The 27107-nt window shown below is 39.3% G+C and overlaps 1 protein-coding gene across 2 annotated transcripts; it reads right to left on the bottom strand.

Annotated features, from left to right (window-relative positions):
• Positions 1–202: 202 nt before the first annotated feature.
• On the bottom strand, positions 203–26910 carry AFG3L2 (AFG3 like matrix AAA peptidase subunit 2). Of its 2 annotated transcripts, none has more exons than XM_064443030.1 (17): positions 26714–26910; positions 22067–22166; positions 21520–21588; positions 19968–20083; positions 18891–19043; positions 16624–16698; positions 15262–15383; positions 12488–12761; positions 11742–11879; positions 8251–8404; positions 7543–7650; positions 7273–7398; positions 6138–6248; positions 5405–5520; positions 4238–4438; positions 2335–2529; positions 203–1210 (listed from the first exon to the last, which is right to left on the bottom strand). In XM_064443030.1, the coding sequence occupies exons 1-17, from the start codon at positions 26834–26836 to the stop codon at positions 968–970; spliced, it is 2424 nt and encodes an 807-aa protein (XP_064299100.1). In that variant the 5' UTR covers positions 26837–26910; the 3' UTR covers positions 203–967. The 2 variants fall into 2 exon arrangements, with proteins under 2 accessions (XP_064299100.1, XP_064299099.1); XM_064443029.1 differs by having other exon boundaries at positions 15262–15386.
• Between the last annotated feature and the right edge of the window lie 197 nt (positions 26911–27107).

Raw genomic sequence — 27107 nt, forward strand, 5'->3', positions numbered from 1 at the left:
AGCTAATATGAAACTCGGACAATCTGATTTAGCACCTTTGGATTCAGCTGCTGGTTTTGGTATTTGTAAGCACAATCTTGCTACCCTAATTTAACAAAATCTTACGCTTAAGAGGAAGTTTTGTATTGGTCTGAATTCTACACCAAGAAACCAGATGAGAAAAAAAACAAACAAACAACAAAACCCAAAAAAAGCCCCAAGCTTTGTTCAGAAAAGTACTGATTTTATTGACTCAAACTGTATTTACACAACACATTCATATGTTCAATATCTTACAGAGCTCTGTAAAAAACTGACTAATAAAACTGCAGGAGCCAAACAGTTTCAGACTTAAAGACACTGAACCATGAGTACATTAAGATATTTAAGTGGGTGTCCAGTTTCACTGTCAACTTACATGACAGTTGGCTGTAAACAAACTCTCTTTAAAATCTAAATGAAAGGTGGAGGGGAAAAGGGTCGGATGAAAGAGCTGATAGTTTTGCAAAGCTAGTACTTTGTAAGACTGGACTTTTGGCTAAGCCTTCACCAATGCGTTTTGTATGTTGGTTTTTTTTTTTGGAAACAGGTCACATACAGCTATACTTTAGATAAATAATCAAAAAACTTTGATTTTATTTTAAGCTTACATTTAAAAAAAAAAAAAAAAAAAGACCAGTGCCACAAAGTTTGTGCATGAATCTGAAGTGTTTCAAAGTTGGAGAGGCTCCATTCCAGCATTCCACTGCAGCTCCAATCGAATGTATGCTTCTTCAGTTGACAAATGACAGATGATCATCTTTTACCAGTGAACCGATGAGATCACATACATAAATTGGGAGCAGAATATCCTTATCACAAGAGATCACACTTCCACCCATCCCTAATACAGTTTGGTTGAATAAATATTTTTTCTGTTCTGAAGTACAAACTAGGTGAGTTTGTTTCTCTTCCAGAGTGCAAGTCAGCATCACCACACACTTCGCAGTTAAAATGGCATCCCTCCTGTGATCTGCCTAGCAACCTGTTCATCTGTTGTCTCCTCTTTCTCTTTTTCACGGTCTTTGTTCCAGTCTTTAAGGCCTTCTGGTAGTGAAGTATCCTCATCCAAACTTCCTGTACCTTCAACAAATTCTTCATAAGTAGACTTTTCTGCAAACGGTCTTGGGCCAAGCAAGTCTAGCATATCACTTTTATCAAGCACTTCCTTCTCCAGTAATCGCAGGGCAACCTGGAATAGCAGTTAAGTTATGTCACACCCAAAATGCCAAAGTTGGCTCTCTTCCTTGGAAGAGTGTGTTATGGCAGTCTGGGACCAAATTCAGCACTGATTAATTTTGACAGAAAAACCAAGTTGCTCAGAGTTCACTTATTTAGATAGCAATCAGCTGATTGCTATCTAAATAAGATATACTTTTTTTAATCCTACTTTTAGGATTTGGCAAAGTGCCTCCCTACAGGCCGCTGTTGCTGTTACCGTTGCTTCAGAACAGCAGTCTTTCACTACTGCCAGAAGGCTCCGGATACAGGACATCAAGCTATAGATGAAAACAAGCGTTCCTACCAAACTAGATGGTTCAGTAGGGCTGCTGTTATGTTACAAAGTAAAGAGCAGCATAAAATTACAACATGTACAATACCGTGCAAGTGTCTTTTGTAACCTTCCTGGGTCAGTGAGCACTGTGTTCAGCACAAACCAGATCAGTGATCTTTTTTGGGATGGTGACCTGCTACAGCAGCATTTACTGAATCCATACAAACTCATCTTCTCCTCAGGAAGCCTATCAGGTGCCTATCCCGTAAAATAATCCTTTTGCTCTATCAGGCTTTCTGGCATGGAGGAAGACAATATACACGTGAGTAATCTCAGCTGTGGGGAGGAAGAGCACAAGCAGCCAGGGGGCAGGGAAGGAAGACAGCAGAAAGGTTCTTTTTATTTAATGTTCAAGAGGAATCCAGAGAAAGGAAGTTATATGTACTTCCCTTCTTAGAGAGCCTAACGAACTGGAATCCTGGTATTTCATGTTTGGGTTTTTTAAGTTTCATACTTGTCATGTATGTCTACTAAAGCCTACTTGAGTAGACAGACTCTTCCCTCCAACTTTTGAAATTAATATCGACCATGTAAGGGGGGAGAGATGTTAAATCATGTTCACGAGAACCTCAGAAGTGTTCCAACACAAAAGGAGATTTCTATTTACTTAAGTCTTGCAACACACTCTCAAGATTACATCAAAGTTTTGAGCAAAATTCCTCATATACTTACATAGTGACTATTTTTAATCTATTCTAGTTCAATTCAGATTCTGGCTTACCAGCTGGAACTTGGTGGTTAAGAATACCGTAAATGCTCACCTTCTCCACTTCTGCTTTCTTCTCAGTCAGAAGACTTAACGTCCTGTCATAAGCGATGTTAATTAGTGACCGTACTTCTTCATCTATCAATCTGGCAGTTGCCTCACTGTAAGGCTTCTCTAATACCATGTCACCTTGACGAGGGAGATCAAAGGATATCTGCCCTACTTTTTCATTCATACCAAACTGGACAATCTGAATAAAAAGAGAAAAAAGGAAAAGAAAAGAAACAAAGGAGACATAGTAAGATTTTAGGTTATGTTGATGTAAAATATGGTAGACAAAACTGAAAGGGGGAATTAATTTTGCTATGATCCAATCTTTTCCTCTAAAACTAACCCTCCCCTGAAAACTCAAATCTACCTAAATTAAAGTACTTTAGTTGACTTTCATTTATTTCTTTTTAAAGATTGAGGACACAAATACCACCATTTAAAAGGTGGTTACTTGTGATGTACATGATGTTTAAATACTAAGATCATACAAAAAAACCCTTCAGCCTTCATTAAGCAGTAAAACTTTTTTCCTTTTCCAGAAATGTAAGTGCTTTTCCAATTCAAAATGCTTCAGAAGTCTAGCATATTCCACTCACCCATATAAGATAGGTTAACTTGACCTAAGGATTAAAGTGGAGGGTCTTGAAGGTTTTGTCCTATCATATGCAAAAATCATATGCTATACTTCATCCCAAGACACTGCCCTACAAAAGTGAAAATTATTCTTATCCTGCTTGACTCACTACTGAATATTAAATGATTCTGTGATTCTAAAGGTTGGAAAAGACCTCTAGGGTCATTAAGTCCAGCCACCATTAACTGCTTTGGTTGCCAAACATGGATGTTTGAAGTTGCATTTTACTCCAGCAGAGGCAGAAATAAGTTCAAGCTGCTATTTATGTGTCCAGTCTATGGCCACTACCAATTTGATGGTTACTAAAGCAGCTTGTCATACCTATGAATATTCTTTGGCCTTGCAAGATGAATAAAGCCCAAAGAGATCTCAGTATTAGAACCAAGCATCTTAACCTGCTCCCTTAAGAAAAGTTCAATACTTTTATTTAAGCCCCCAGTTCTCTCTAGAGACAGTATGTCTGGTTAATGTGAAGAGAAGTCTATACTTAAACATTTTTTAATTTAAAATTGAACAAGAGTCACTGAAGATTCCATAAAATTAACATTAGCAGGATTTCATTACACATTTACTTCCAGAACTGGGGCAACAGCAACTAGGAAGTGGGTGTGGTTTGGGGGTGGCAGGTAAGTCTTGTGCAAGGGAAGGGAAGCGTACTCCAAAACGTCTCTCTTGCTCACCTTATGGTGTCCTATAAAATGGCATCTTTTGTGTTGGCGGAGGAAGTGGAATAAAGCACCTGTGTGTAGCATGTAGCTACGTTTGAGTGAGTCATTAATGTTGATAATATTTCAAATTACTCATCTACACTAGTTAAAATGATGCAAACACAAAATAATGTCTTAATTTCAGCAGCCTTAACTGACAGCAAATTGTGGTTAAATACAAGGTTTTCTGGATTTAGATACACATGAATCCAAATTGGGTCTTCAATCTGGGCAATTGTAAAAGCAGGCTCAGATAATCAAATCTGTGCACTAGATTCGATTTTAAGAGTATACAATTTCCACATGCATTTGAATCCAGCTGCCACGTATGTTCCTGCGGGCAGATGTAGGATAGTAATCAAAGCCTAATGCACGGACTCCTGTTGTAGGACTATAGTAAAATACCCGAGTCGTCAGCATCTCTATACAACAGCAGCATAATGTTTATTCATATCTTTTTTGAAACTAGACTTCTGAGGGACAACACCTGATCAAATTGCATCCTTTCAAAATATTAATGTTATGTAAAGAAAACTGTAAGAAGAAAGTATCACTTAAGCACATACCTGAGCATATGCACTCTGGGTTACCTTCTTCAAGTCATCTTGTGCACCAGTTGTAATTCTCCCAAAGAAGATTTGCTCAGATACACGTCCTCCCAGAGTCATGCACATTCTGTCAAGTAGCTGCTCTTTGGTATAAAGATACTGTTCTTTGGGTAAATACTGAGCATAACCCAGTCCTTTACCACGTGGGATAATAGATACCTACAATCAAAATTAACAGAATGCTAGAACTAAATAATGTTAAAAAACAAAGCATTCTTCAGGTTGACTTATTTTTTAATACCACGACCTACACCATACTCACCCTTTAAGTTTAATTCAGACATTATTTCCATTTACAGTTTTGCCCTTATTGTGATTTATCCTTAAAAGCCTTGGCTAGCTCTAAACTGGAATAACTACTACTAGAATATCTGGAAAAGAAAGGTAAGACCACAGTCATGTCTTCCGAAGACCGTATGGTATTTTTTAAAAATCTTTGAATGAAAAGGCACAATTCTTTTAGAATTATGTATTGGGCTTTAGGTATTCTGTAACAGACATAACATTTCTGCGACTTTGGTATTCTGAATAGTTGGAGGAGTTTCCATGTTTACTAATGTCCTTCCTTCCAGCAGCAAACCGCAAGACAAACTTTAAGCTTGAAAGTCAGGTGAGATTAAGAACACAGGCAGGCAAAACTATTGAAAGTTAATGCAAATTTGGGATATTGGGTTGCTTCTTCCTTTTTCCTCGACTTGCCAGCTGTGCATCCAAAAGGCAAATGAAAACTAAAATCAGCCTCTAGATGATAATTTTTATAGTTATATTCCTGAAGAGGCATCTACGTGCATAACCTGGTAAGAATAACCTAAACCATCAATCTGTGCTAGAAGCCTCAGAGAAAAAGCAGCTATCAAGGTAGGCAGACTCATGGGAAGATCAGGTCCCTTTCACTTTCCAAGGACATTTATAGTACAAACCCTGTAACAGCTAAGTCAGAAACAGTTGGAAAGCTACAAAAAGTGAACCAAAAAGTACTCTAAAATTTATACACCAACACTATCTTTTGTGAGATTACATATTTTAATACCTTCTCAAACATTGAGGAGGGGAGGTCGGGGGTGTGAAGAAAAGAAAAAGATAGTGTCTATGCTACTATTAAATTACTAGTTCAAATTACTTTACCTTCAAGAGTGGGTCAGCATGTTCCAAAAACCATCCTGCAACTGCATGCCCTGCCTCATGATATGCTACTGTTTTTTTCTCCTCTGGCTGTAGTACTTGCGTTTTCTTTTCCAAACCTTTACAAAATAAATTTGGTTAATAGTTTCGGACATACCTTTCTCCACTGAAATTCCTTACCTCATTTAGAGAGACCGTGAGCAGTACTTAGATGCCACGTGTACAATCTACTGAAAAAGTTAAAAAAAAAAAAAACCAACACAAAAACCAAACCCCAAACTTGCAAGTTTTAGAAATTTGTATCTTCCAGGTTTTACTGTAACTTTTTCCCTGATTAGATTTTTCTAGTTTCAAAGTATAAGTTCTTAAGAATATTAAAACATTTAAATAAAATGTTTGCACTTCAAAAATCAAATAGTCTTCTAGACTACTTCCAGGCTAACAGCAGTTAAAAGCATTGCTAAATCCCAACAGCTATTTCTCTTGCCACTTTGAAGCAATCAGAAAGGTGTCCTGATGAAATTTCTCTCCCTACTCCTTCTCCATTACAGAATTCAGCAATATAGACAGGATATTTCTTTCCTAAATCTCAGGTGTGTTTAGGAGAGGAAAAAAAATATAACCTGGAAGAACAGGAGAAAGAATCAAAGTGTGGCTTTCTATATACATAACAAAAAAAAAAAGGAAGTTGTCTGTCATATTACAATTTGAGACATGATTGATGTGATTCACCTACCTCCAATAACTCTTTCAATTGCTTGCTCAAAATGCTTTTGGTTTATAGCATCTGAGAGATGCCTTGCAGCAATTAAAGCAGCTTCATTACAAACATTAGCAATGTCAGCACCTAAAAGCAAAGAAGGCATGAATTCCTGATCATTTTCAACAATTTTCTCTGTCTAGCATAAGGATAACCTTACCCAGAATTAGTTTTCTATAGATTGCTCTCCAAAATAATTCATTACACATAGCATAATTCTTTAAGAGATATTTAAATACATGTACTATGGTTACTGGCTTTAGGATTTTTCTTTTAGGTAAAAAGCAACCAAATAGAGCTTATTACCAGTGAAGTACTTGGTTGATATATCCTACCTTCTGTAAGTTTTCTGTCTGCAACAGACTCTGCTTAAGCTAGTATATATTTAGCAGGATAGATTTCCTACGTGTGGATCCAGTATAGCTCAGACCTTGACGTATCTCTAGAGGATACCCTCTCACACTACTGGTTAACAAGGAGTCAATGGCTTGAAATGTTATTTGCAGAGATGCTGTTGAGATAACTTAGTTTAAACATCATCACTGTAGCTGGCAGAAATGTTGACAATCTGACCTTAGAAAACCAGTTTTATATAGACCATGAAAACAGCAGAATTTAACTACTGGTCAACACAGATTTTAAATGGCTTAAATTACAAGCCAGTAATGAAAATTCTCATGTCCATTCCTAATCCAACACAAGGTTACAATACTTTTCCAGGGAGATGTTTTTACATAAAGAAACAGGAAATCCCCCTACAGAATATGCACACAAACTCCACAACACTCAGGTCTTCTCTAGCACTGTTCAAAGAATCCAACAAACATATTAAAAGAAAGAATATGCACACAAGTTATAGCAATGAGAAGTGTCTGGATTGCTTTTGCTGAAGACAGAAGAAACTGCCATTTGGTATGTTACCCTGATTGAGGCAGACAGAACTTAAGACCCTCAGAAATCTCCTACTTGCTCAAACAGGTAAAGAGAATTTCATGCTGTACCAGTAAATCCAATAGAGTGCCATCCAGAAGATCAGGTGCAAGAAAACCAGACATAGTAGGGAAATAAAATATCTACATGGAGAAGAATAGTGGCATTAGGAATTACTTACCAGAAAAACCAGGTGTTAGTGATGCGAGTTTTCTTGCTAGGTTATCTTTATTTAAGACAGTGTCTAATTTCAGAGGTCTAAGGTGAACTTTGAAAATGGATGCTCTTCCTTTTATATCTGGGGGTCCTTTAAGATGAAAGAAATATGCTTTTACTTTTCACACACACACATATATATGTGAAATATATAACTGAATATAAATAGCTGCAGTGAATTCAGTGGTATTCTACAAACACAGAAGTAGTATACAGCGATGCAGATAAAACTTACCAATGTAAATCTGCCTGTCAAAGCGTCCTGGTCTCATTAGAGCAGGGTCTAAAATATCTGGCCTGTTAGTACCTGCTAAAATTACTACATTTGTGGTTGTATTAAATCCTGTTGAAGAAATGTAATAAACAGAAAGTAAGTGTAAACAAAATTTCCATGAAAAAAATAGAAAAAAAAAGAATGTCCGCTTTACAGGCCACATAAGAACTGACAGTTTAAACAAATGATCTTAAAGCTGAAAATACTTCCATTTACTAGAGCATTGTCCAGCTTTTCATAACAAGCAAAAAAAAAAATGGCCTTGGGCTTGGCTTTTTGAAGTACTATATCAAATCCTGCTTTATCTTCAAAATGCAATAATAGATTAACTGCTCAGGAAATTGCAGAACCAGCATGGCTAGCTGTATTTTTTTTTATTTTTTTTTTTACAGACAGACTGGTCTCATGCAAAGAATTTTTTTTTGGCCTATTCAACTACGACAAAGTGTTACCAGATGCAGAATGATGGATCTTTTTTCTGAACAAATTTTAGCAAAATGCCAGGCTGCAGCAAAATGAGTCACCGTTCTTCTTTTTAGGAAGCAAGGAAACACACTCAATTTATATTTAAGCTAGAACCCAAGTCTTGGTTAACGGATCTGAACAAGCGTATTAGTTCTTTCCTTTATCCTTGTTATTGTAACATAATATTAGATGTTAAATACTTACCATCCATTTCTACTAGAAGTTGATTAAGTGTGTTCTCTTGTTCACTTTGTCCTCCAAAGTTGCCCCTTCCTCTCTTCCTTCCTACTGCATCTATTTCATCAATGAAGAGAATGCAGGGTGCATTTTTACGAGCAAGAGCAAATAAGTCTCTAACCTTAATAGGAGAACAGAGTATGTATCAGACTAGTTAGTAATTGTTCAGACTTGGGGGAGGGGTAGGAGGGGAAGAGGTACATCAGAAACAGTATCACAATAATTTCATATGGTTGTTAGTAAGCGTTCCGAAGCCTCCAGCCAGTTCTCAAGGCAATGGTAAGTTACGTTGCAGCTGCTGCTCAGCAAGGATCACTAAGGTGGAAGCCCACTGGTTGACAAATCCTTTCTCAATCCATACATTAAGAACACTGAACAACTTAAAAGCCTTAATAACCACTTTTCCTGAATAACTGAAATATAACTTCAACTTCAGCTCTAAAAGCCTCCGAACTTCAGAGATTTAAAGCAAGACTTCTCTTTTAAGATCTTTAATGTACAGTATTACAAGCAGAACTGGAACATGAACAGGCATTCTTCACAGGAGGGAAATAAAACATTTTAGGTCTTACTGCAGTTAGAACAGGGTGATATAGCTCCTACAGTGAACTTAAGTCTTACAAGCGCTTACCATCGTACTCTAACAATATACTGTTATAAATATTGACTCTTAGCCATCCCATCTCTCCATTACATGGGCTAGGAAAAGTGAATTCACCTCCAAATTTTTATTAGGAAGTTAAATTTACTTCTGAAGGTCTGGGAAAAAAATGGCCAAGACATGAGCAAATAGCTGAAAAGTTTTGGGGGGCTTTCAGGTTTTAAATAAGGTATTACCTATCAAATTCTACTGCAGCAGTTACAGCACGATGTGATTGGCTTTAAGATGCAAGATTACAATGTTACTCTGCTTGCAAATATAGCAGAACGACCTCATTAAAACCAGTTCAGCGAGTTAACAGATCTATGACTGAAGAATCAAACTGTAGCAAACAGGAAATGAAAAATTATGGAAGAATTTTGACCTGAGTGAGAATTATATGCAGCTCAGAGCTTTACTACTTTGTACATTAGAGATGCGATTAGAGAAGGCTTCTCTGATGATAAACAATGTACAGCAGATGTGAAAAGATATTAATTTTGGGCAGTAAACTCTAGTACAGAAAGTCACTCTGATTTGTAAACAGAATTTGAAAAAAGTACAATGAATAAAGCATGAAGGAACACGATAAACAAGGAAAGAGCATCAGATGCTCAAAGTGAACTACCTGTTGATCAAAAAAAGACAGAGATCCAGAAATATACAAGTATTTTTCAGAAGGAATGGAACTAAAAATTACCATGATGCATATACACTAAAAGCAAAACCAGGAGCCAGCCACTGAAGGAACCAAGGCTGTGTAAGCAGTTTTAATTCTAGCATACCCCAATTTACAAATTATCAATTTAGCATCATTAACAACTGTCTTATTTACTAAACTCATAGGAAATGAAACTAAAACACTCTCTTCTTGTGTTTTCTACAGGCATCAGAAATTATTGACCCTGGATTCATAGCCCAAGCAGCAACTGTTATGTCAACAGATTTCACTCCGTAGTAAAAGCTGATAATAATCTGCACAGGCCAGCAGAGAAAGAGGTTAAGTCGCTCTGCTTTGGGGCATTTCAGGTATGTACTGACAACTAAAGACAATGTAGTTTAAGTACCACTATTTCAGGATATCTAATACTTTCCCAGAGGATATGGATCAGTTTCTTTTCTTACTGTTTCTCAGTAAAGTCCCTTCTACACTGCATGCTCCCTTTTTTATGTCCCACTCATCTTACATACACGATCACTATCTCCATACCCTCTGGCTTTCAAACAGTCACTTTTTTTCAGTCCCCATCCATGTTTTTTTACCCTATTACTCATTTCTGCATTTATTTCCCCACTCTCTGTCTACACCCTCTCCACTGCGTAGCAGCTCCTTTTGCCAATTTCCTTGCACATTTCTGGTGTCTCTCTGTATCCTCACTGAAGCCTCCACTCCCAACTAGCTTCTACATTTAACTTTCGAAACAGCTCCTATTATTCTCAGTTCCAAGCTCTGTGCCTACCTGCATGTGTCCCCCACCCCCCTTCACTTTTCTTCTTTGAAAAGACCCTAAATGACCTGGCTTAATTTATCTTTTCCCACCTATATTACTGGAAGAAGTCCAGCAAAAGACCATCAAAAGCAAACTAGGCTTGCAAGAGGCATATGCATGCACAGCTGTGACAAACTAAGGACCAAGTCTTGGAAAGTTTACCTGCTAACTTCTAACACATCTAGACACATGAAAACTGCAGTTTTTCAGGGTTTCAGCTTTACAGAGCTTAGGATGAGTTTTCCGATGAATTTTCACAGGACATAAAAGCACAGAGATCTTGTAACAGCCATTTCCTGTCAATTTTCAAATTCAACTCAAGGCCCTAAAGAATTTCCATTTCATGCTAGCTGAATTAGTTTTTAAACATGAGTAAACACTATGGTACGCTTCTTTAAATCTGTGCACAGAATTTGCGGCAAACAAATCTTAGTTTTCTGAGAGGGTGTCACCTTGTAGTATACTTTTTAAGGCTTAAGGCAAGACAGCTGCAGTTTGGTGAAGGTATGAGCTGTTGGAAATGGAATATAAGTTTTGGACATTATGAGGAACCTTATTTTTTGTGTTACCCTGCCTCATTTGTAAAATATCAATAACTTGTTTATAGAATATTTTTCAGCAGATTTAAGTGCCCTTCCTTCCTAGATGGGAGAAGATAGATTTAAAACTGAACATTTGAAAAGTATCTGTAATTAAAAAAAAAATAGTTAAAGAGGAATGAGTGTACTAGAACAGAGCTAACTCCCTCCACTTAATGTTTTTGATGAGCTATTTTAAGAGAGTTAAGGGAAAAGAGCACAAAAATGCTACACAGATATATTTGCTTTATAAATCACCTGATCTCCAGAATCAATCATTAGCTCCATGACCCTCAGACCCCCATTTCAACAAGAATTTCATTTGTGTCCCAGACAACTGCTTGTATCTAAGAGTTTGACACCACAAACAGAATAAAGTTCTCCAAAGAAATGGGAATGATTTAGAGCAGGAGGAGACATTCCCATAGCAGCAGTTAAATGAGCTACATATTTCTGACCCAGCTAGGAAATTTACTTCAGATCAGAGCTTGGAGAGTTTGATTCTGGTGTCTTATGGTCCTGCAAAGAGGTAAACCCTTAAGGTCTCAATGGCCTGCAACCAGATACTGAACTGCATTAGTTCCTTTTATGAAAGATACATCTATGATTCTTGTGTTAAGACAAGCACCTGGCATCACTTGTAGGTAACCTGCACAGACAAAACTTCAGCTATAATGAAACTTTACCTCCCAAGCTTGACATCCTTTTGATAACCAATACTAAAAGAAAAGAGCAAGGCCAAAGACTTACTCTAGCTGGACCCACACCAACAAACATCTCTAAGAATTCTGAGCCGTTGACTGTGATAAATGGTACATTAGCTTCTCCAGCTGTAGCTTTGGCTAGAAGTGTTTTCCCCGTACCTGGAGGACCTGTCAAAATTGCCCCCTGCAAAAGAAATAGGTATATTTTTCTCATGAAAAAAACGTAATATAAGCCTATGAAATATATTACTTAAAAGATCTACATGTTATGACGTTGAATCCACTGGCTCTTCTTCCACCACAGTCAAAATTGTGCAAGAAAACAAACTGAAGATCAATCTCATTTAAACCAACAATGGGGCGGGGGAAATTAGCCACAACATTGCCATGCTGTCTTAGATTTATAGGAACAGTGTTTTCTTTGACTGGCATTAAAAAAAGCCATCTGTCATCAGATGGACTCCCACAACAACACAGCAGAACAACAATTCTAACAGTTACATACAACAATGATGGTACACATGCATGCTATGTATCATTTTTGACCTACGTGAACAGATGGAAGTATTCCATGAGGCAAATCATCTGGCACCACAGTTAACCACAGTCTGACACCAACATTAACTTCGCGCTTAACCAACATTTAGTTGGCACTTAATGTCTTTTTTTTTTTCCGCACTGTGAGAAGAAGCTGGAAAGCATTGCATATGTAAACATCCCTAGTCCAATTTAGAATACTGAGGACCACCAAAAGAATAAAGACTTTAATCAGCTAAGTCATCACTTCCTTACCTTTGGGATTTTTGCTCCCAGATCCTCATATTGTTTGGGATTTTTCAGAAAGTTAACAAACTCCATTATCTCTAATTTGGCCTCCTCACAGCCAGCTACGTCTTTGAATTTAACATCTATCTCATCTTTAAGGACTTTGGCTGTGGTTTCACCCACACTGAAGAGTCCACCCATTCCACGCCCTGCTCGACCTAAGCCTGCAGGACCTCTTCTTAACGTGTACAGTAAAGAACCAATAATCAGGATTGTAGGCAGCAAACTCAGGAGAAATGAGCTGTGGAGAAAAAACAAAGCAGAAAACCTTATATATTACAAAAATCCATCACTACATATAACACATACAAAATGTTGGTTCCATCATAAACAACACTGAACAAATTTAGGACAAATACTCTATTAGCTTGTAACGTTTACATTTTTGCAAGTTGTTCAGATTGGGAAATAAGCATAATAAATTTGAGAACAAAAGCAAACGAAAAGCTTTCTGAATTACAAAACTCAGTCTAAAAAGTCTCTTAGAACTATAATTAAAGGAAGAGTTGGAATTAATTTTTCATTGCCCATCCTCCCCTCACAACCCTGGAAAAATGTACATTAGTAACCTTAGAGGGTAACACATTTCTACACTTTATGGTTAACAAGTGACAGTTTTGGGGTTTGCTTTAATATTTTTTGTTTGGTTTAAAACCAAACATATTGTCAAGTGACACTGATGAGTTTTACAGAGGAAAACTACATTACCTAGTAAATAGAAGTAGCTAATTTTCTGTGCCCTATAAAGGTAAATTCACAGAACTAGTTTATGCAAAAGGGTTACATTGCCAAAATAAGTTGCATTAGATAGCATATAATCAATGTATGCTACCACTTCAGGCAGAAATTTCTCTCCAAAATATAATCTTGCTCTTATTCCCTTCGGTCTTTCTCCTTTCAAGGTCTCTATTTCCCTTCCCAACAGCTATAGGTTTTTGGTTTGTTGGTTTTTTGGGGGGTTGTTTGTTTGCTTGTTTTTGTTGTTTTAATCTGTTACTCATTGCCCATTATCCTTCACTGACTGTCCTGCAATTTTCTAGCGTAACTCTTTAAAGACCAAAAAACCTAATGTTAACACAGTTCTCATTATCACAGTATCTGAGCACCACACAGACCTTTATATGGTAACACCTTCAAGGAACAGCTCACAGGAGGTTCTGTCAACACTCCGCAAAAACAAGATACTGGAAAAGCACTACCATACATGAGCACAGGATATCCAGGCTTTACTGGTATCCCACATTTCCAACGTGAAGATGAAAAGGATTTTCCCTATCCTATGGTATTCAGCAGATTCTGATCCAGCAGGGAAAAGCAGCACTCATCATATAACTGCTGCTGTTTCCTGTGGTGTTTCTAGGGCAGAGCAAGAAGTTAGAGGCAATGTGTTCTATGAACAACAGACACCGAGGAGGAAAGGGCCAGAGAGACTGTGGTCAGAAAGAGGGGTTCAGCAAGTAAGATATTTGCCTGAGGTTGAAGACATAGGAACTGCCATACTTTTCCCAGTCTGCTGTAAGAAACCTCAGGCTGACATGCAGCCTCTTTGCATAAGCACCACATTGCCCTGTCCACTCGTTATTTTCCAGATTTGTTTAAATAAGGGCTCAAGAGGTTTATTTGGAACCATCCTTAAGAGCATGCTCATTAGACAGAGAAACGAGGCAAAACCAGTTTGTAGAAGAACAGGGAACAGAAAACCTCCATCTGAAGTTGCAGGATGGTCTAGAGTTAAGGCTACTGCTTTTCCTGTTGTCACCAAGACAAACAGGTGGCAGCAGCCTGGTAAAACACACTGCAGAAATAAACAAAACTTTCCCCTCCATCCCCAAAAACTGAACTGCACACCACAGTATCAAGAATGAAAACAAGAGAGGCACCAAATAAGCCTTTTTCATTAGTAATATGAGCTACTACACCCAAAGCTGAATTTCCTGATGGCACAAAACCTATTTCACAGACACCAGCAGGAGTAATTTCAAACTGCTGACTTGGATCAAAATGAAATAAGTTCTTGGGGTAAGAGATTACATGCGTCTTCCAAGCCATTCAGTAAACCACACCTAGTCTCTTCTACAGCCCAGGTCAATAAAACTCAGCTACATAAGACTAATACAAAGAATACAAATCTAGTATTCGAGACATTATTCCCTCCCCAGGAAGCAACAATGCCATAAATCCAATGTCAGCACTACTTCTCTTAACCAATTTTGAGATTGAAATCATGATACGTCTTCCAGCTCCTGTTAATAGGCAGGATAGAGTGATCTACTTAATCACCAATTTCTTGCCTTTTTGCAAGGCCACAGAGTTTGGCTTCTGCTGAATTTACGTGCAGAAATTGGTGCCTATTATCTCTCAGTCAGTGTGCTGTAGTTCTATGCCATATTTTGTCCATCCAAAAGCCTGCAGAGTGCCATCTCTGGAGCTTTACAGCTGTGCCTGCCTGACTCCTGCTTTAGTCCAAGTCACTTGGAAGAAGGGCTTAAATGAAGGAAAGACTAATTGTAAACAGAAGTATTTATGTAATAAGAAGCTATATTTAGCATAAGAGAACATGCATTTCTACATGGACAAAGTACTGAACAGCTCCTCTCACAGTTAACATTCAAAAATAAAAACAAGATAATTGTTATTCTGATAATACTGCCACCTAGTGAAGCATAAGTTGCATGTCTTATAACTCTTCTACTGAGGACAACTATTTTTATCAAGAGATTTTTTTTAAAGCAATTTCTTACCCATCACTCTCTGTTGAGTAGACTACAGGCAATCTGTTCTCCACTTCTATTCCCAGATCTTGCTGCACAGCTTCAAGATTCCGTTCAAAAGTGTCCACGCTACCAATATTAAACCAGACGTACTGCTATAAAAAAAAAGCAGAGATCACCACAAAGTGCCCTGTCTTATTTCAGCTTCATTACAAGCCAACTTCTTCTAACACATACACAAGCAATTCTCAGAACAGATTCAGACCAAAATAGAGCCTTAAGTTGCCTTGTACAGCGTGCAACCGATGTTAAGACGCACCTAATAAATCTAAGGCCTACCAACCTGAATATACTGTATCTGTCATTCCTTCTACAGAAATCATACACCCAATAGTTTTGGGCCACTTCAAATACACTGAAATCCTGGCATTTTCTCCAAGAACAAAAGGAAGGCAATAGGTAAACAAATCTTTAGGAGGGAGCTATCCGGTAAAAATAATACAGAGCACTGAACTGGCAAACACAGCAGCCATACAACTTACTGTTTCACCTGAAGGTCTCACCTTTTCTGGTTAAGAAGGGCAATTTTCTACTTTTGGAGTACACACTAGCTTTGAAGTTAGCTGTCTTTACAAAAGACAGCATGAACTTATATCATACCCCAGCGGAAAAAAAAACAACATTCTAGACATTACCTTTAAACAGTGTTGAGATCTCTTTTTTCAAGAAAATCTCCCTTTTTTGCACCATGACCTGCCTGACTTGCCCCTACTTACCCCAATACTGAAAAAGAAAAAAAGAGAGTAGTCCTAAGTATTAATTGATTGAGAAACTAAGGCAACTGGTGGTATTTGGGCTAAAGAGTAGGTGTATAAATAAGTCACACTGAAACCCACTGATGAAGTAATTGCTGCAGATTTCACTTCAGCCCAGAGGGACTTGCAGACCTTGTTTTAGAAAGTCAGTTAAGGAACTCTACCACCCAGGAAGAGGTAACCTGACAAAGCTTCTCTTTTGTTTTTCAAATAACTGGCTAAATGCAGTCTGGAAGAGCAAAGATCAACAAGTATGTATGGTTAAGTCTGGGGTTTTCTTGAGCAGATGGAAAACAGTAGTTAGAAATACAGAACCTTCAGCAATTTCTTACTCTTCCTGTTTGTGTATTTGTATTAAGAACATGGTGCTGGAAAGGAGCTACTTGTCACAGCTTTAAGATATCTGCAGCAAAACAATCAATACAGTGAAGCATAGGATAATGTAACATTAAGGCAGAAAATGTGTTAGAATAAGAGATTATTAATGCTCCAGACCAAGTTTTCTGCACCAAACTTTACCTAAAACAATTGCTTTGCTGTTTCTAATGCCTCATGTATATGTATTAAAAACGTTTACCCATTCATGAGGAGACTTTCCTGAAACAAAGATCACTCTAACAAAGCGCTTGTTCACCACTTCAAGTCTGTCCACCTGTAGGAGGAAAGAACAAAACTTATGATGTGTTAGAGTGTACAGTCACTGCACTTCCACCACAGCTAAGAGCTACATATACCAGATATGAACCTGTTCTGTTTTCCAGTAAGGAGAATAAAATTCCTGTTGTAGATCAGGATGGTTCCATAATCTACAATATGCCATTAGGAATAGCATGAAGAATCGTGTATGTAATCAGTAAGCAAGGAATACTGGCACATTAAAATTTAGATTCAAAGGATGACCTCATACCCTTTTTCAAGGAAAAAACCCAACACACACCTCAGCTCAAAGCGCAGGTACAGAGAAATAGTTAAAAAATACTTAACTATTTCAATGGTCAAACACCAAAAGCAATAGACCACATGACTCCAAACTCTTGTAGCAGCTTCCAAAACAAACCAAACTGAACCAAATGAGGGAAAACTTAACTTTGCTCTTACAATTGTTCTCCCTAATATAAAAGGCTGCCTGTGCTACCATATGAAACACAATAACATCAACTGGATAACGAAGAATTTAGTTGAGGTAACAGATTCCATATAAACTAAAATAAAGAACTCAGCTGCAGATTCACAGATATATACTACTAAGCTTTTTTTTTAAATAGAAGTCTCAAATGGTTAGTTTCTTCAATTTGACAGGGTCTCTTCAGAAGACAGCTGAAGTTTATTTCCATTTTTCTTCCTCTTCCCATAAAATAACTAGTTTCAGCATCTTTAAAGAATTTTAAACTAGCAATGGTTCTACAAGTCGGGCCTGAGCTGTACCCAGCCAGTAAGGTTGTTTCCCTGAACTCGCTACATGTAGCCATTTCTGGCAGAATTGAAGCAAAACATTAGCTAAGGAGCCACCGTAGATCTAGCCTGACTTCACGCAAAACTACCTGAACATCTCTGTTTTGAAAAGCATGCAACCCCAGTAGTGCTGACTTCTCCCCATTAGCTAGCCACCACTATGGCAATCAGCAGTATTTGATAACTACATATTTAGCTTATCTGAATATCCAGACTACATCTTACAAAGGCCCAGGAGATTTCGTTTTGTGCAACAAGCCACTTTCATAATGCTCTTCTGTGACAAGGGTTCAGGTTTCATTCACTGTAACAGCTAAACTAATCTTTTTACTGAGCTAGTGTCTTACTGCTTCACAATGAATGTAATCAGTAAGGTTTCTTCCACAAGATGTATACATAATTGTCAATTAAGAACATGACTGTAAGACACAGTCTAGGCAGAAGGGGAGAAGCATCCAGAGCAGCTCTGCATAGATCAGTAAGACAAAGAAAGGTAGGAAACAACCTGTTTAGCACTTTACCAAAGTAATGGAGGGGTACAAAGCATGCTATTAACACAAAATCCCAGGTCTGAAACCTAGAGGAGGAAGCAAGCCAATGTTTCCTAACCTGCAAGGGAAGCTACAAACAGCGGGGTAACAGAGCCAAGAACTAGTGGCTCCGAAGTGGAAAAAGCCTGAGTAAGACACTTGATATCCTGGACTTCAGGGCATCTCCAACCTATTACTCCAAGTGTGGAAAGCTGCCAAGCTCTATACAGAGATAGGACACTGATGATAAAGTTGATTGCTCCAGTAGTGGCTCCAGGTAGGAAGAAAAGAAGAAATAAGAGGAGAAAACAAATAAAGAAGGATATTTTACAATACAGTTATGCCAATTTACTGTCCTTGGAAGGGATTCTTTGATTCCTCACCCCCACCTTCCTGTTCACACTGCTGCTCCTCAGATTCCCTGAGCAACTGATTTAAGGCATGAAACAAGCAGGACACTTTTTCCCAGGGGGTGGGCTCGTGGAAGTGTTTAAGGTTAGACGTAAGTTTCTTCAGAGGGCAGCTCGTGTGCCTGCTCAAGCCATTAGATCAGCTTACCTGTACTATAAGACCATATGCTGAGAGGCTGCGCTTGCACTGCCTCTTCAAACTAGCATCAACACCAGTTATCCAACAAAAATGTTCCATCCTGAGCTGCCCATTCCCTCTCCTCTCTTGAACTGACACAAATATTCATACAGCCACCCAGAACATCAGATCAACGAACTGACTGATATGAAAGCTGATCCCCTTCTCCCTCAAAAGTTACCCTTGAGCCAGTTCTCTCTCCACAGATACATGAATACAAGCGTAAGCAGAAAGGCACACTGATTTTTCCATTCTGAATCCTCTCCCTACTCACCAGTCCTTTAGAAAGGTAGTTATTGACAAAGTCTTTCCAGGTGATTTCTCTCCCAGGGACTCTGAAGAAGAAGTAGTATACAACCATCGTCCAGAAAAAAGAACTTCCTACTACGTACATTCGAAACTCCCTGACATCCCATGGAATGTCACCCTAGGAAATGGAGGCGGGGGGGGAAAAGGTTTTAGAGTCTATAAAACAGTAAGAACATACAAAACAGGTTCTAGTATCTATCTGTGGCTTCTATTCCCTGCCCTCAAGGTTACTACACAGAATGTCAATAAAGCCGTGTTTTGTTGCATGAGCACACTTCTGTAACTTCTGAGGAATTACAACATTAGTAGAAAATCTTTTAAATGTTTTACAAACAGTAATTGAACAGTTTTGATCTATGAATTACTTATATAAAAAAAGTTTTATCATCTGTTATACAACCTTCCTCTCTCCATCTTACAACAATTTCCCATGCCTTCCAGGACTACATGCAAGACTACAAAAATAAAGGAAAAAACCCTCCTAAAAATCCCTAAAACAGGAAAAACCCCAGAATGAGGGGAAAAAAATACACCTACTAAGAAAAATCAGAAAAATATTCATATATTCTTGTACTGCCAGATGCTATCATCTTTGTGCTACAACTAACAACAACAAATATACATTTCTAGAAGAAACTTATGTGGTGATTCCATTAAGGTCAGACACTAAACTGCATTTAACTAGCACTGTGTGGTCAGCAAGTTTTACAAACTGACATTCTGAAACAAAACACGAAGCCTTTATAGTGGAGCCTCAAGCCTTTAAGGATGCTGACTACTAGCAACCATATTCATATAGGTTAAAACTCCATTAACATTCCTGAACCAGAGTTAGATGCCTCTGAAGGTATACACAGAACCGTTATTTATTAAAGTCACTGAGTAGGGAGCCACCTAGAGCCAGTTACGATGAAACACTATGCACAGGAGGCTTAAGGAGGATTTAGGCAATCAGAATACAGCCCTAAAGAGCAGAAAACATGCAAGGTTATTTCATGAGGACAAGACAGTTAGTACCATAAAGATATTTTAAAGTCAAGACCTTCTGTAATCTGGTCCACCAGTTAGTTTCTTCTTTCTTGCCACCTTTTTTTCCACCACTGCCACCTCCTCCACTACTAGTCCCACTAGGCTGTCGGGCACTAGCTTGCTTTGCTTCTAACAAAAATAAAACATAAATAAAAAAAAACATCTTTACATCCTATCCCAATCTCAAGCTATTTTTTATTAGTTTTAATATGAAAGAGTTGTTCTGAAAAATTAACTGGTTTGCAACGCTACAATAATTAGAGGATACGAGAAACTGCATTTTCCATAGAAAACAGCAGATCTATAGCCCATTAACTGGCAGAGAGATCTTGTACAGTTATGATCAGAAGAGAGGACTGTTAATTGTATAACTGATGACACTTGGGCTCCGAGAACTCAAAAATGTCCCAAATGTAAAAGAAACCTGTTATGGAGACTGCATGAAACTTATTTCTACTGCACTAATCCAAGACATGTGCAAGAATAAGCTTTTGGTGGGGGTTTTCTTTGGGCTTGGGAGGAGGGGTGGGCTGCAGGTGACTTGGTTCTTGTTGGGTTTTTTGTTGTTGTTGTTGTTTTTGTTTGTTTAAAAAACTCACAAGCTCTAAGTAACACCTTATTCTCCCATAATTCACCCCTCCAGTCATACTATGGTCCTCTTAAAGCTCCAATTTTATTGATATCGCAGGTTTGCATCCTTCTTAGTATCCTAGAGACAAGCACAGCAACAGCCAGCTAGCGTGGAGGAGTTAATCTTAATCATTCTTCTACTCAGCCACCTCACAAGGTACCTGCATGGCATGGCGTAATGTCACATGTCAACATACTCAAGAGGGCAAGATGGAGCACAACGCTAACATACACTCCTTCCAACCCTAGCTCTTTCAAGGGCTTAGCAGTTTGGGCATCTGGGCATGACACTAGATTTTTACCATTCAAGGCCCAGTAGAAGGAAAACTGCTGCTCCTATTATTGGTTTCAGAAAAAGCTCACAGGGTTGTTGCCTCTCCTTCTCCTTGGAAGGTGTGTTATATAGATTTCTGATGCAACGGAGTGCCTGTTATTGCTCATAATTTCCAGATTCACCTCCCTCCTTGTAAAGATAGGGCTCCTAGCACTGCCACTGCTAACTCCTCTTTCAAGCAGCAGGTTGATTCTGGCTAAAGAGCTGGTTCTGGATCCTCACCCAGAATGACAGTTCTGGTTATTCCATAGGACAAAATGGGTATTGTAGCTTGCTCTGTGAAAAGCTGAGAACTATACACATAGACAGTCTCTGAATGTATGACTAATGCCAACTAATAGGGAACACTAAAACAAGAATTTAAGGACAGCATTCCAACAGAAGCATAAGAGAAAATAAACGTTATTCCAGATGATATACATGATATAAAAACAAAATAATGTTTAATAAAAATTATCAATTTGCAATTTTACACTAATCTGGTACAGAAACATCTTCCCTGAAAAACAAACAAAAAACCAAAACCACAATGTTATGCTAAAACTTAGCCTAACAAATATACATTCCACACAAAGAACTGAAATCAAGCAGCTTTTCGTACCTTTTGTTTCTCCAGCTGTACCTTTAGTTCCATTAGCTTTCTTCCCATTGGGAAAATATTTTTCAAATCCTGTTAAGAAAGTGTTAAAGAACTCTTTGGTTTTTTCAGTTTACAATTCTGTCGTTAACGGTAATGTAGTCACAAACTGAATGTATACAACAGCAAAGAAGCCGGCAACGTATGGACTGCAAAAATGGTTTTGTCCTTGTTTTTTTGTTGAAGAGCTCTACCAGGTTCCCATAAATAAATTTAACTACTGTTGACAAGAAAATACAAAATATATTTAATAACCTGAAGTAAAGCTATCCTTTAAGCCAGAGATAGACAAGCTTAGTTCAACAGAAAATTGCATTGCACAGTGCCAAGGTAAGTGAACTGCAGTCATTCCTTAAGAGCTCGTAAAATCCCATAAATCAATGTTCCAATTCAAGATTAATGGCTGGTTAGTACGAGAACTTTCCCACAGACAATAAAACTAAATGGTACACAAGTGCAATCCTCATCTAGGAATGCAGTATGCTTCACTTCACTGATCAGTTATAATCACCTTTGGGAGGTTGAGAGAAAAGCCTTCTGCAAGCAGCAATTACACTTGCCAAGACAGTACTTCTGTCAGTAGTAACTTCAGTGGTAACTTTTTCACAGAGCTGAAAGATGAAAAATAAACATAAAGCAATAAGAAGGTGCCACAGAATTCTTCAAGCTCTCTAGTAGTCCTGAACCGCAACAAGTCAGATATTACTTTACAACAGACTTCACAGTAACTGCTGCGGACCAGAGCACAAGACAACAATGGAAAAGGAAAAGCTGATCAAACGGACAATTTCTACAGCAAGGAAATGTTTACTCTATCTGTTAAGAGCAGAGCTTCAGCTTACATAAAAACATAGCATTTATTAAAAGAGAAAAATCAAGGAGTAAACACTACAAGCTACGAAGCCTAGCGGTGAGCTACGAAGATAATCAGTGGACTGGAGCACCTCCTTCATGAGGAAAGGCTGAGAGACTTGGGTTTGTTCAGCCTGGAGAAGGGAAGACTGAGGGGGGATCTTATCAATGCTTATAAATATCTGAAGGGCAGGTGTCAAGATGATGGGGCCAGACTCTTTTCAGTGCTGTCCAATGACAGGACAAGGGGCAATGGGCACAAGTTGGGAAAGAGGAAGTTCCACCTGAATGTGAGAAAAAAATTCTTTCCTGTGAGGGTGACAGCAGTGGCACAGGCTGCCCAGGGAAGTTGTGGAGTCTCCTTCCCTGAAGGCATTCAAAACCCACCTGGACACAGTCCTGTGCCCCCTGCTCTAGGTGTCCCTGCTCAAGCAGGGGGGTTGGACAAGATGATCTCCAGAGGGCCCTGCCAACCCCTACCATTCTGTGATTAAATACCTACATACTGATCCTATGGGAAATGTTTCATAATACCAGCTGAATGACATTTAAGTGCAACACTAACTGCGATTATACAAGCATGATCCACACAGTACTGTTAAAGAACTGCAACTTTTTCCAGTTAAGAACCTGTAACTTCTAAATATGAAAGACCTGCTTGAATCCAAAAGTAAGGAATATGGTAGACAACGCTTACGTCCAGCTAAGAAACAAACACAGAGGAGGAATGCCCGTTCAAAAAGCAGTCCTAAACACCTACATAGGTAAAAGTTCACATTATAAAAAACACAACAAGCCCAAGCCTATCATACCTTGTTCTAAGACTAATTGTTTACTGTTATTTGACATTTAAATGCAATGAATGAAATTTAAGTATTTAAAAACTAATTCTTAAGAAAACTTTTGGTATTGTAACTGAATACTTAAAACCAGAGTAAACTGTAATTTCATTACAGAGAAATCAAACACCCTTTCTTCAATAGGAGGTATTTTAGATAAAATCCCAACTTATCCGCTTCCTAAGCTTTCTCAGCGCTTCTAAGGAAAAAAAAAATTAATATCAAGATTTTCCTCCAGACTGACTTTCTCTCTGCCTCCATTCCATTTGCCCCATAGAGGTGCTCAGTTTCCTTCTGTTCTTCATTAGAGTTATTTACCTTAAAAGCCAGAGAAATTTTCCTTCTGGAAATAGTAAAAAAAAAAACAAACAAAACCCCCAACAAAAAACAAACCAGAACCCAGAAAAACAACAGATCCTGGAAACATGACCCAAGGTATCCATGCAAGACAAACATCCATCTAGGACTACCACAATTCTAAGACTGCGTTTGTGAAGCAAAGCTCAATGTTAGCATCTCTGTAGCAATTTTGTTATAGTCAAGTTACAACGGTTGTACACAAAACCTATTTTTCCATATTAAACAAACTTGTAGGGTACTAGATTGCATGCTAAGACTACTCTAAGAATGCTGACTTATCATTAATTAAATTATAACTCTCCTGAAGCCTTCTGGGATCTTTCCCCTCCACCCCTTATTAAATGATAAAATATATTAAACTTATTCCAAGCAGCCAACTAGTCCCACCTGCTGGAACCAAGAGGAATACCAAAACATCCTTGTTTGCTTTTGCTGTTGGCTTTTGCTGTTGAGTTAAGATTTGTTAAGCTGCTCAATCCAGCTGTTATTTTGTGCCACTGCACGTCTTTGAATAAAGTCTGACACTGAAAATCCAAGAGGCTACTTTACTGATCATGAAAAGCATGTGCAGATAGTCCAGAGAGCAGCTAATCTAGAGAATAGCTACTAGGTCCAATACACTACAGCTTCCAACATGAGCAATTGCATCTGCGCTCCTAGAAGAAGCTTTAGGACAAGTGGGATGCATCTGTCTGGGCCATAAAATAAAAAGAGCTTGCCACAGACCAACCCATTTGTAGTTCAAATACAAACAGGTAGTGAATGTTGCAGCAACAGATGAAACTCAACAGACATGTCCAGTAATACTGGCTTCTCTTCTACGTCACTGGTCTCCTACAATACCAAAAAAAAAAAAAAAAAAAAGGAGTTATTTATTCTGCAAGTTCAGTTTTATTTGTAAAGAGACAGGAATATTTAGAAACCTTTACTCCAACTAAACTAAAGGAACTACTTATGTTTAAAAGAAAAGTTTAAGCAAGCCAAACCCAATTGCCTGGCTCAGCTAGACCAGCATGGATTTATTACAGAGTTAAGTTATAGTTTAATCAGGTTGGGGGGTTGGGAGCAAAGGAGAGAGAAGGGTAACAAGATAGAGCTCTGGGGCAGACCTGAATAATGGAATTGGTTTGTTGCTAGATTTTCTCTACAGACCCTAAATTCCATGAATAAATGCATAGTCACCTGTCAAGTTAATATATAGAGCACTGAGCATTTTGAAGTTGTTTTGTGAGATAAGGGAACACGTGACTTCATGGCGCAGTCAGTAACTGAGTCTGGGAGGCGTGCTTTTATGCTACTGGCAGATCTAGCTAGGCGAGTCAATCTACTGAAATGTGTGGCTTCCTTTCACCATAGCAATTCCACAAAGGCAAAAGTTGTTAGAACCACACTACACTGGTAACAACTACTTGGTTTTGGGTTTTTGTTTTGTTTTTTGACTCTGTAAATTATCAGCATGAAAACTGATCATATTGATCCTGATACAGGACCGGTCCCTGCATTGGCCATCAACGGGAATGCTGCAGTGAGCTTAGCTGATATAAGCACACCCACTGCCTAAGCAGGGAAAGCAAACAAAGCACATTTTGACTGGATGCTGTTTTGGGCTACGTACCAGGAAACTCTGCCCAGCTTCCCTCAGTCAGAGATGAAAGAACTGTCACAACATATAAAGCAAAAAAACCTATCTAATTTTTTTTTTTGGTTTGGCAAACTTTATGACATCTTCCTAAAAATCAAGACCTTTTTTAAATAGAAGTTCAAAACAAGCAAAGTACACCAAGGTCAGTTTTACAACAGTCAATTAAAATAACAAGGTCACTTAAAATATCCTAGAAAGCGTTATCACTCCAGAGCACAACATAAACCCAAGATCTGAAAGAAGTGCCTTCTCCACGGTTCCAATATTAAATAAAATAGGTAATTTTAAATAAGAACTACTGACTTTACACAGTAAAATTTGTAACTGTAACCCATTTTTTAAAAACTGAGGCTACACAAAGAACAGAAAATCCACTTGCTTAACTATGTAAGCAAAAGATCAAGAATCCATTAATTCTAGAAAGCTACAAGTTTACAGCTATGCTCATAAACAAGTTCCAAATCAAACAAAATTAAATGAAACCCAAAGCCTTAATTATCTAACAGTCGCCAAAATACTACGTAAGAGCACGTGGGGAGGGGGTGGGGACAGAAAGCTCTTACGGAAGTCTAACTAAATGCAAGTGACTCACTTTTTTTTTTAAAAGAAAGATCAAAAAGCAGCAATGGCTTTTATGAAACCAATGTTCCTTGGTCTGCTACCTATACAGACACCCAGATGCGAGGATGAATGCAGAGTTCCCTTCAGAGTTCCTATGGTCCATTATAAATAAGAACTCGTTAAATTTATTGACAGAAGGAAGAATTAGTTTCCCGGCAGATTAGCAGTAGTGCTGACAGTGTTTTACTTATTGCTGTAATGACGTTCAGCTCTGACCAAACGCAAATTCATCATTAAAAACAAAACACATATAGTAACTTAAGACTAAGTTACTATCACCATCCTAGTGATAACCTCCATACCTACGGAGGTGCGTACGGTATGATAACCTTCATACCTACGGTATGAACCTTTACACCTATGGTGTTCCGCACTTTATGCTACAGAAAACCGAAGCCACCTGCCCAGGCTGCCACTGAAAGATGCAGGACTCGAGCATCTCCCCTCTCCCAAGCAGCAGCACAGGCACGTCACTCCTCGGGTACGTTAGGGCTGACAAGGAGGGTGACACACGATAGCTAGCAGTCTAATAAGCCGCTTCACTAAGGAGGAACACCCGGCCATCCTGGTTTATCAGTCTAAAAGAGCAAGTTCGAGCCCACCCCGTCCCGGCACCGTGCGGCCCCGGAGCGCAAGCCAGACAGCTCGCCTTCGCCGCCTCAGGCCTGCCCACCCCCCGCAAGGGCGGGCACCGAGCGGGCAGGGGCCGCCGCCGGCGGTGAGGAGGGGCCGGGCAGCGGCGAGGGGCCTTCCAGACCCGCCCCGAGCGTCACGGCGGCATCCGGGCCCCTCCCGCCTGCCCCACCTCCGCGCTCGCGGCCCACGGGCGGGCCCTGCCCCTCACCTGCGCCAGGCAGGGCCTGGCCCCCGGCGGGCCCCTCCCGCAGAGCAGCTGCTGCAGCAGGACCCCGGGCAGCCCCCGGCGCCGGCAGCTCCCCCGCGCCAGCAGCAGGTAACGGTGCGCCATGGCCCAACCGGCAGCCCCGGCCCCTCGCCGCCTCCGCTGCCGTGACCGCCGCCGCCCCACCCCCTCCTGCGACGTCTGACCTCATCGCGCTACCGCGCACACGTCCTCTACGTCCGAAGGACCCCTCCGAGCTCCGCCCCCTTCCCGGAGGCCCCGCCCCCTACCGGAGGCCCCGCCCCTTGGCCGGGCGCAGCCCGTCTTCCTCTGCCTGGCCACGCCCACCTCCGTCACCCCCCGAACCCATTCACCCCCGAGCCCCTCGCGGGGGCGG

Source organism: Phalacrocorax carbo, chromosome 2, assembly GCF_963921805.1.
Source record: "Phalacrocorax carbo chromosome 2, bPhaCar2.1, whole genome shotgun sequence".
Classification (NCBI taxonomy): domain Eukaryota; kingdom Metazoa; phylum Chordata; class Aves; order Suliformes; family Phalacrocoracidae; genus Phalacrocorax; species Phalacrocorax carbo.

What these genes read in the sequence shown, in the direction of transcription:
- AFG3L2 (XM_064443029.1), bottom strand. Translation starts at nt 26,836, where the DNA reads ATGGCGCACCGTTACCTGCTGCTGGCGCGGGGGAGCTGCCGGCGCCGG. An exon ending in CCAGGCCCTGCCTGGCGCAG is followed by an intron (nt 22,167 to 26,713) that starts GTGAGGGGCAGG and finishes TTCATCTTTCAG; the next exon opens with CTCTGTGAAAAAGTTACCAC. An exon ending in TACTCAACAGAGAGTGATGG is followed by an intron (nt 12,762 to 15,261) that starts GTAAGAAATTGC and finishes TTTTCTCCACAG; the next exon opens with CTCATTTCTCCTGAGTTTGC.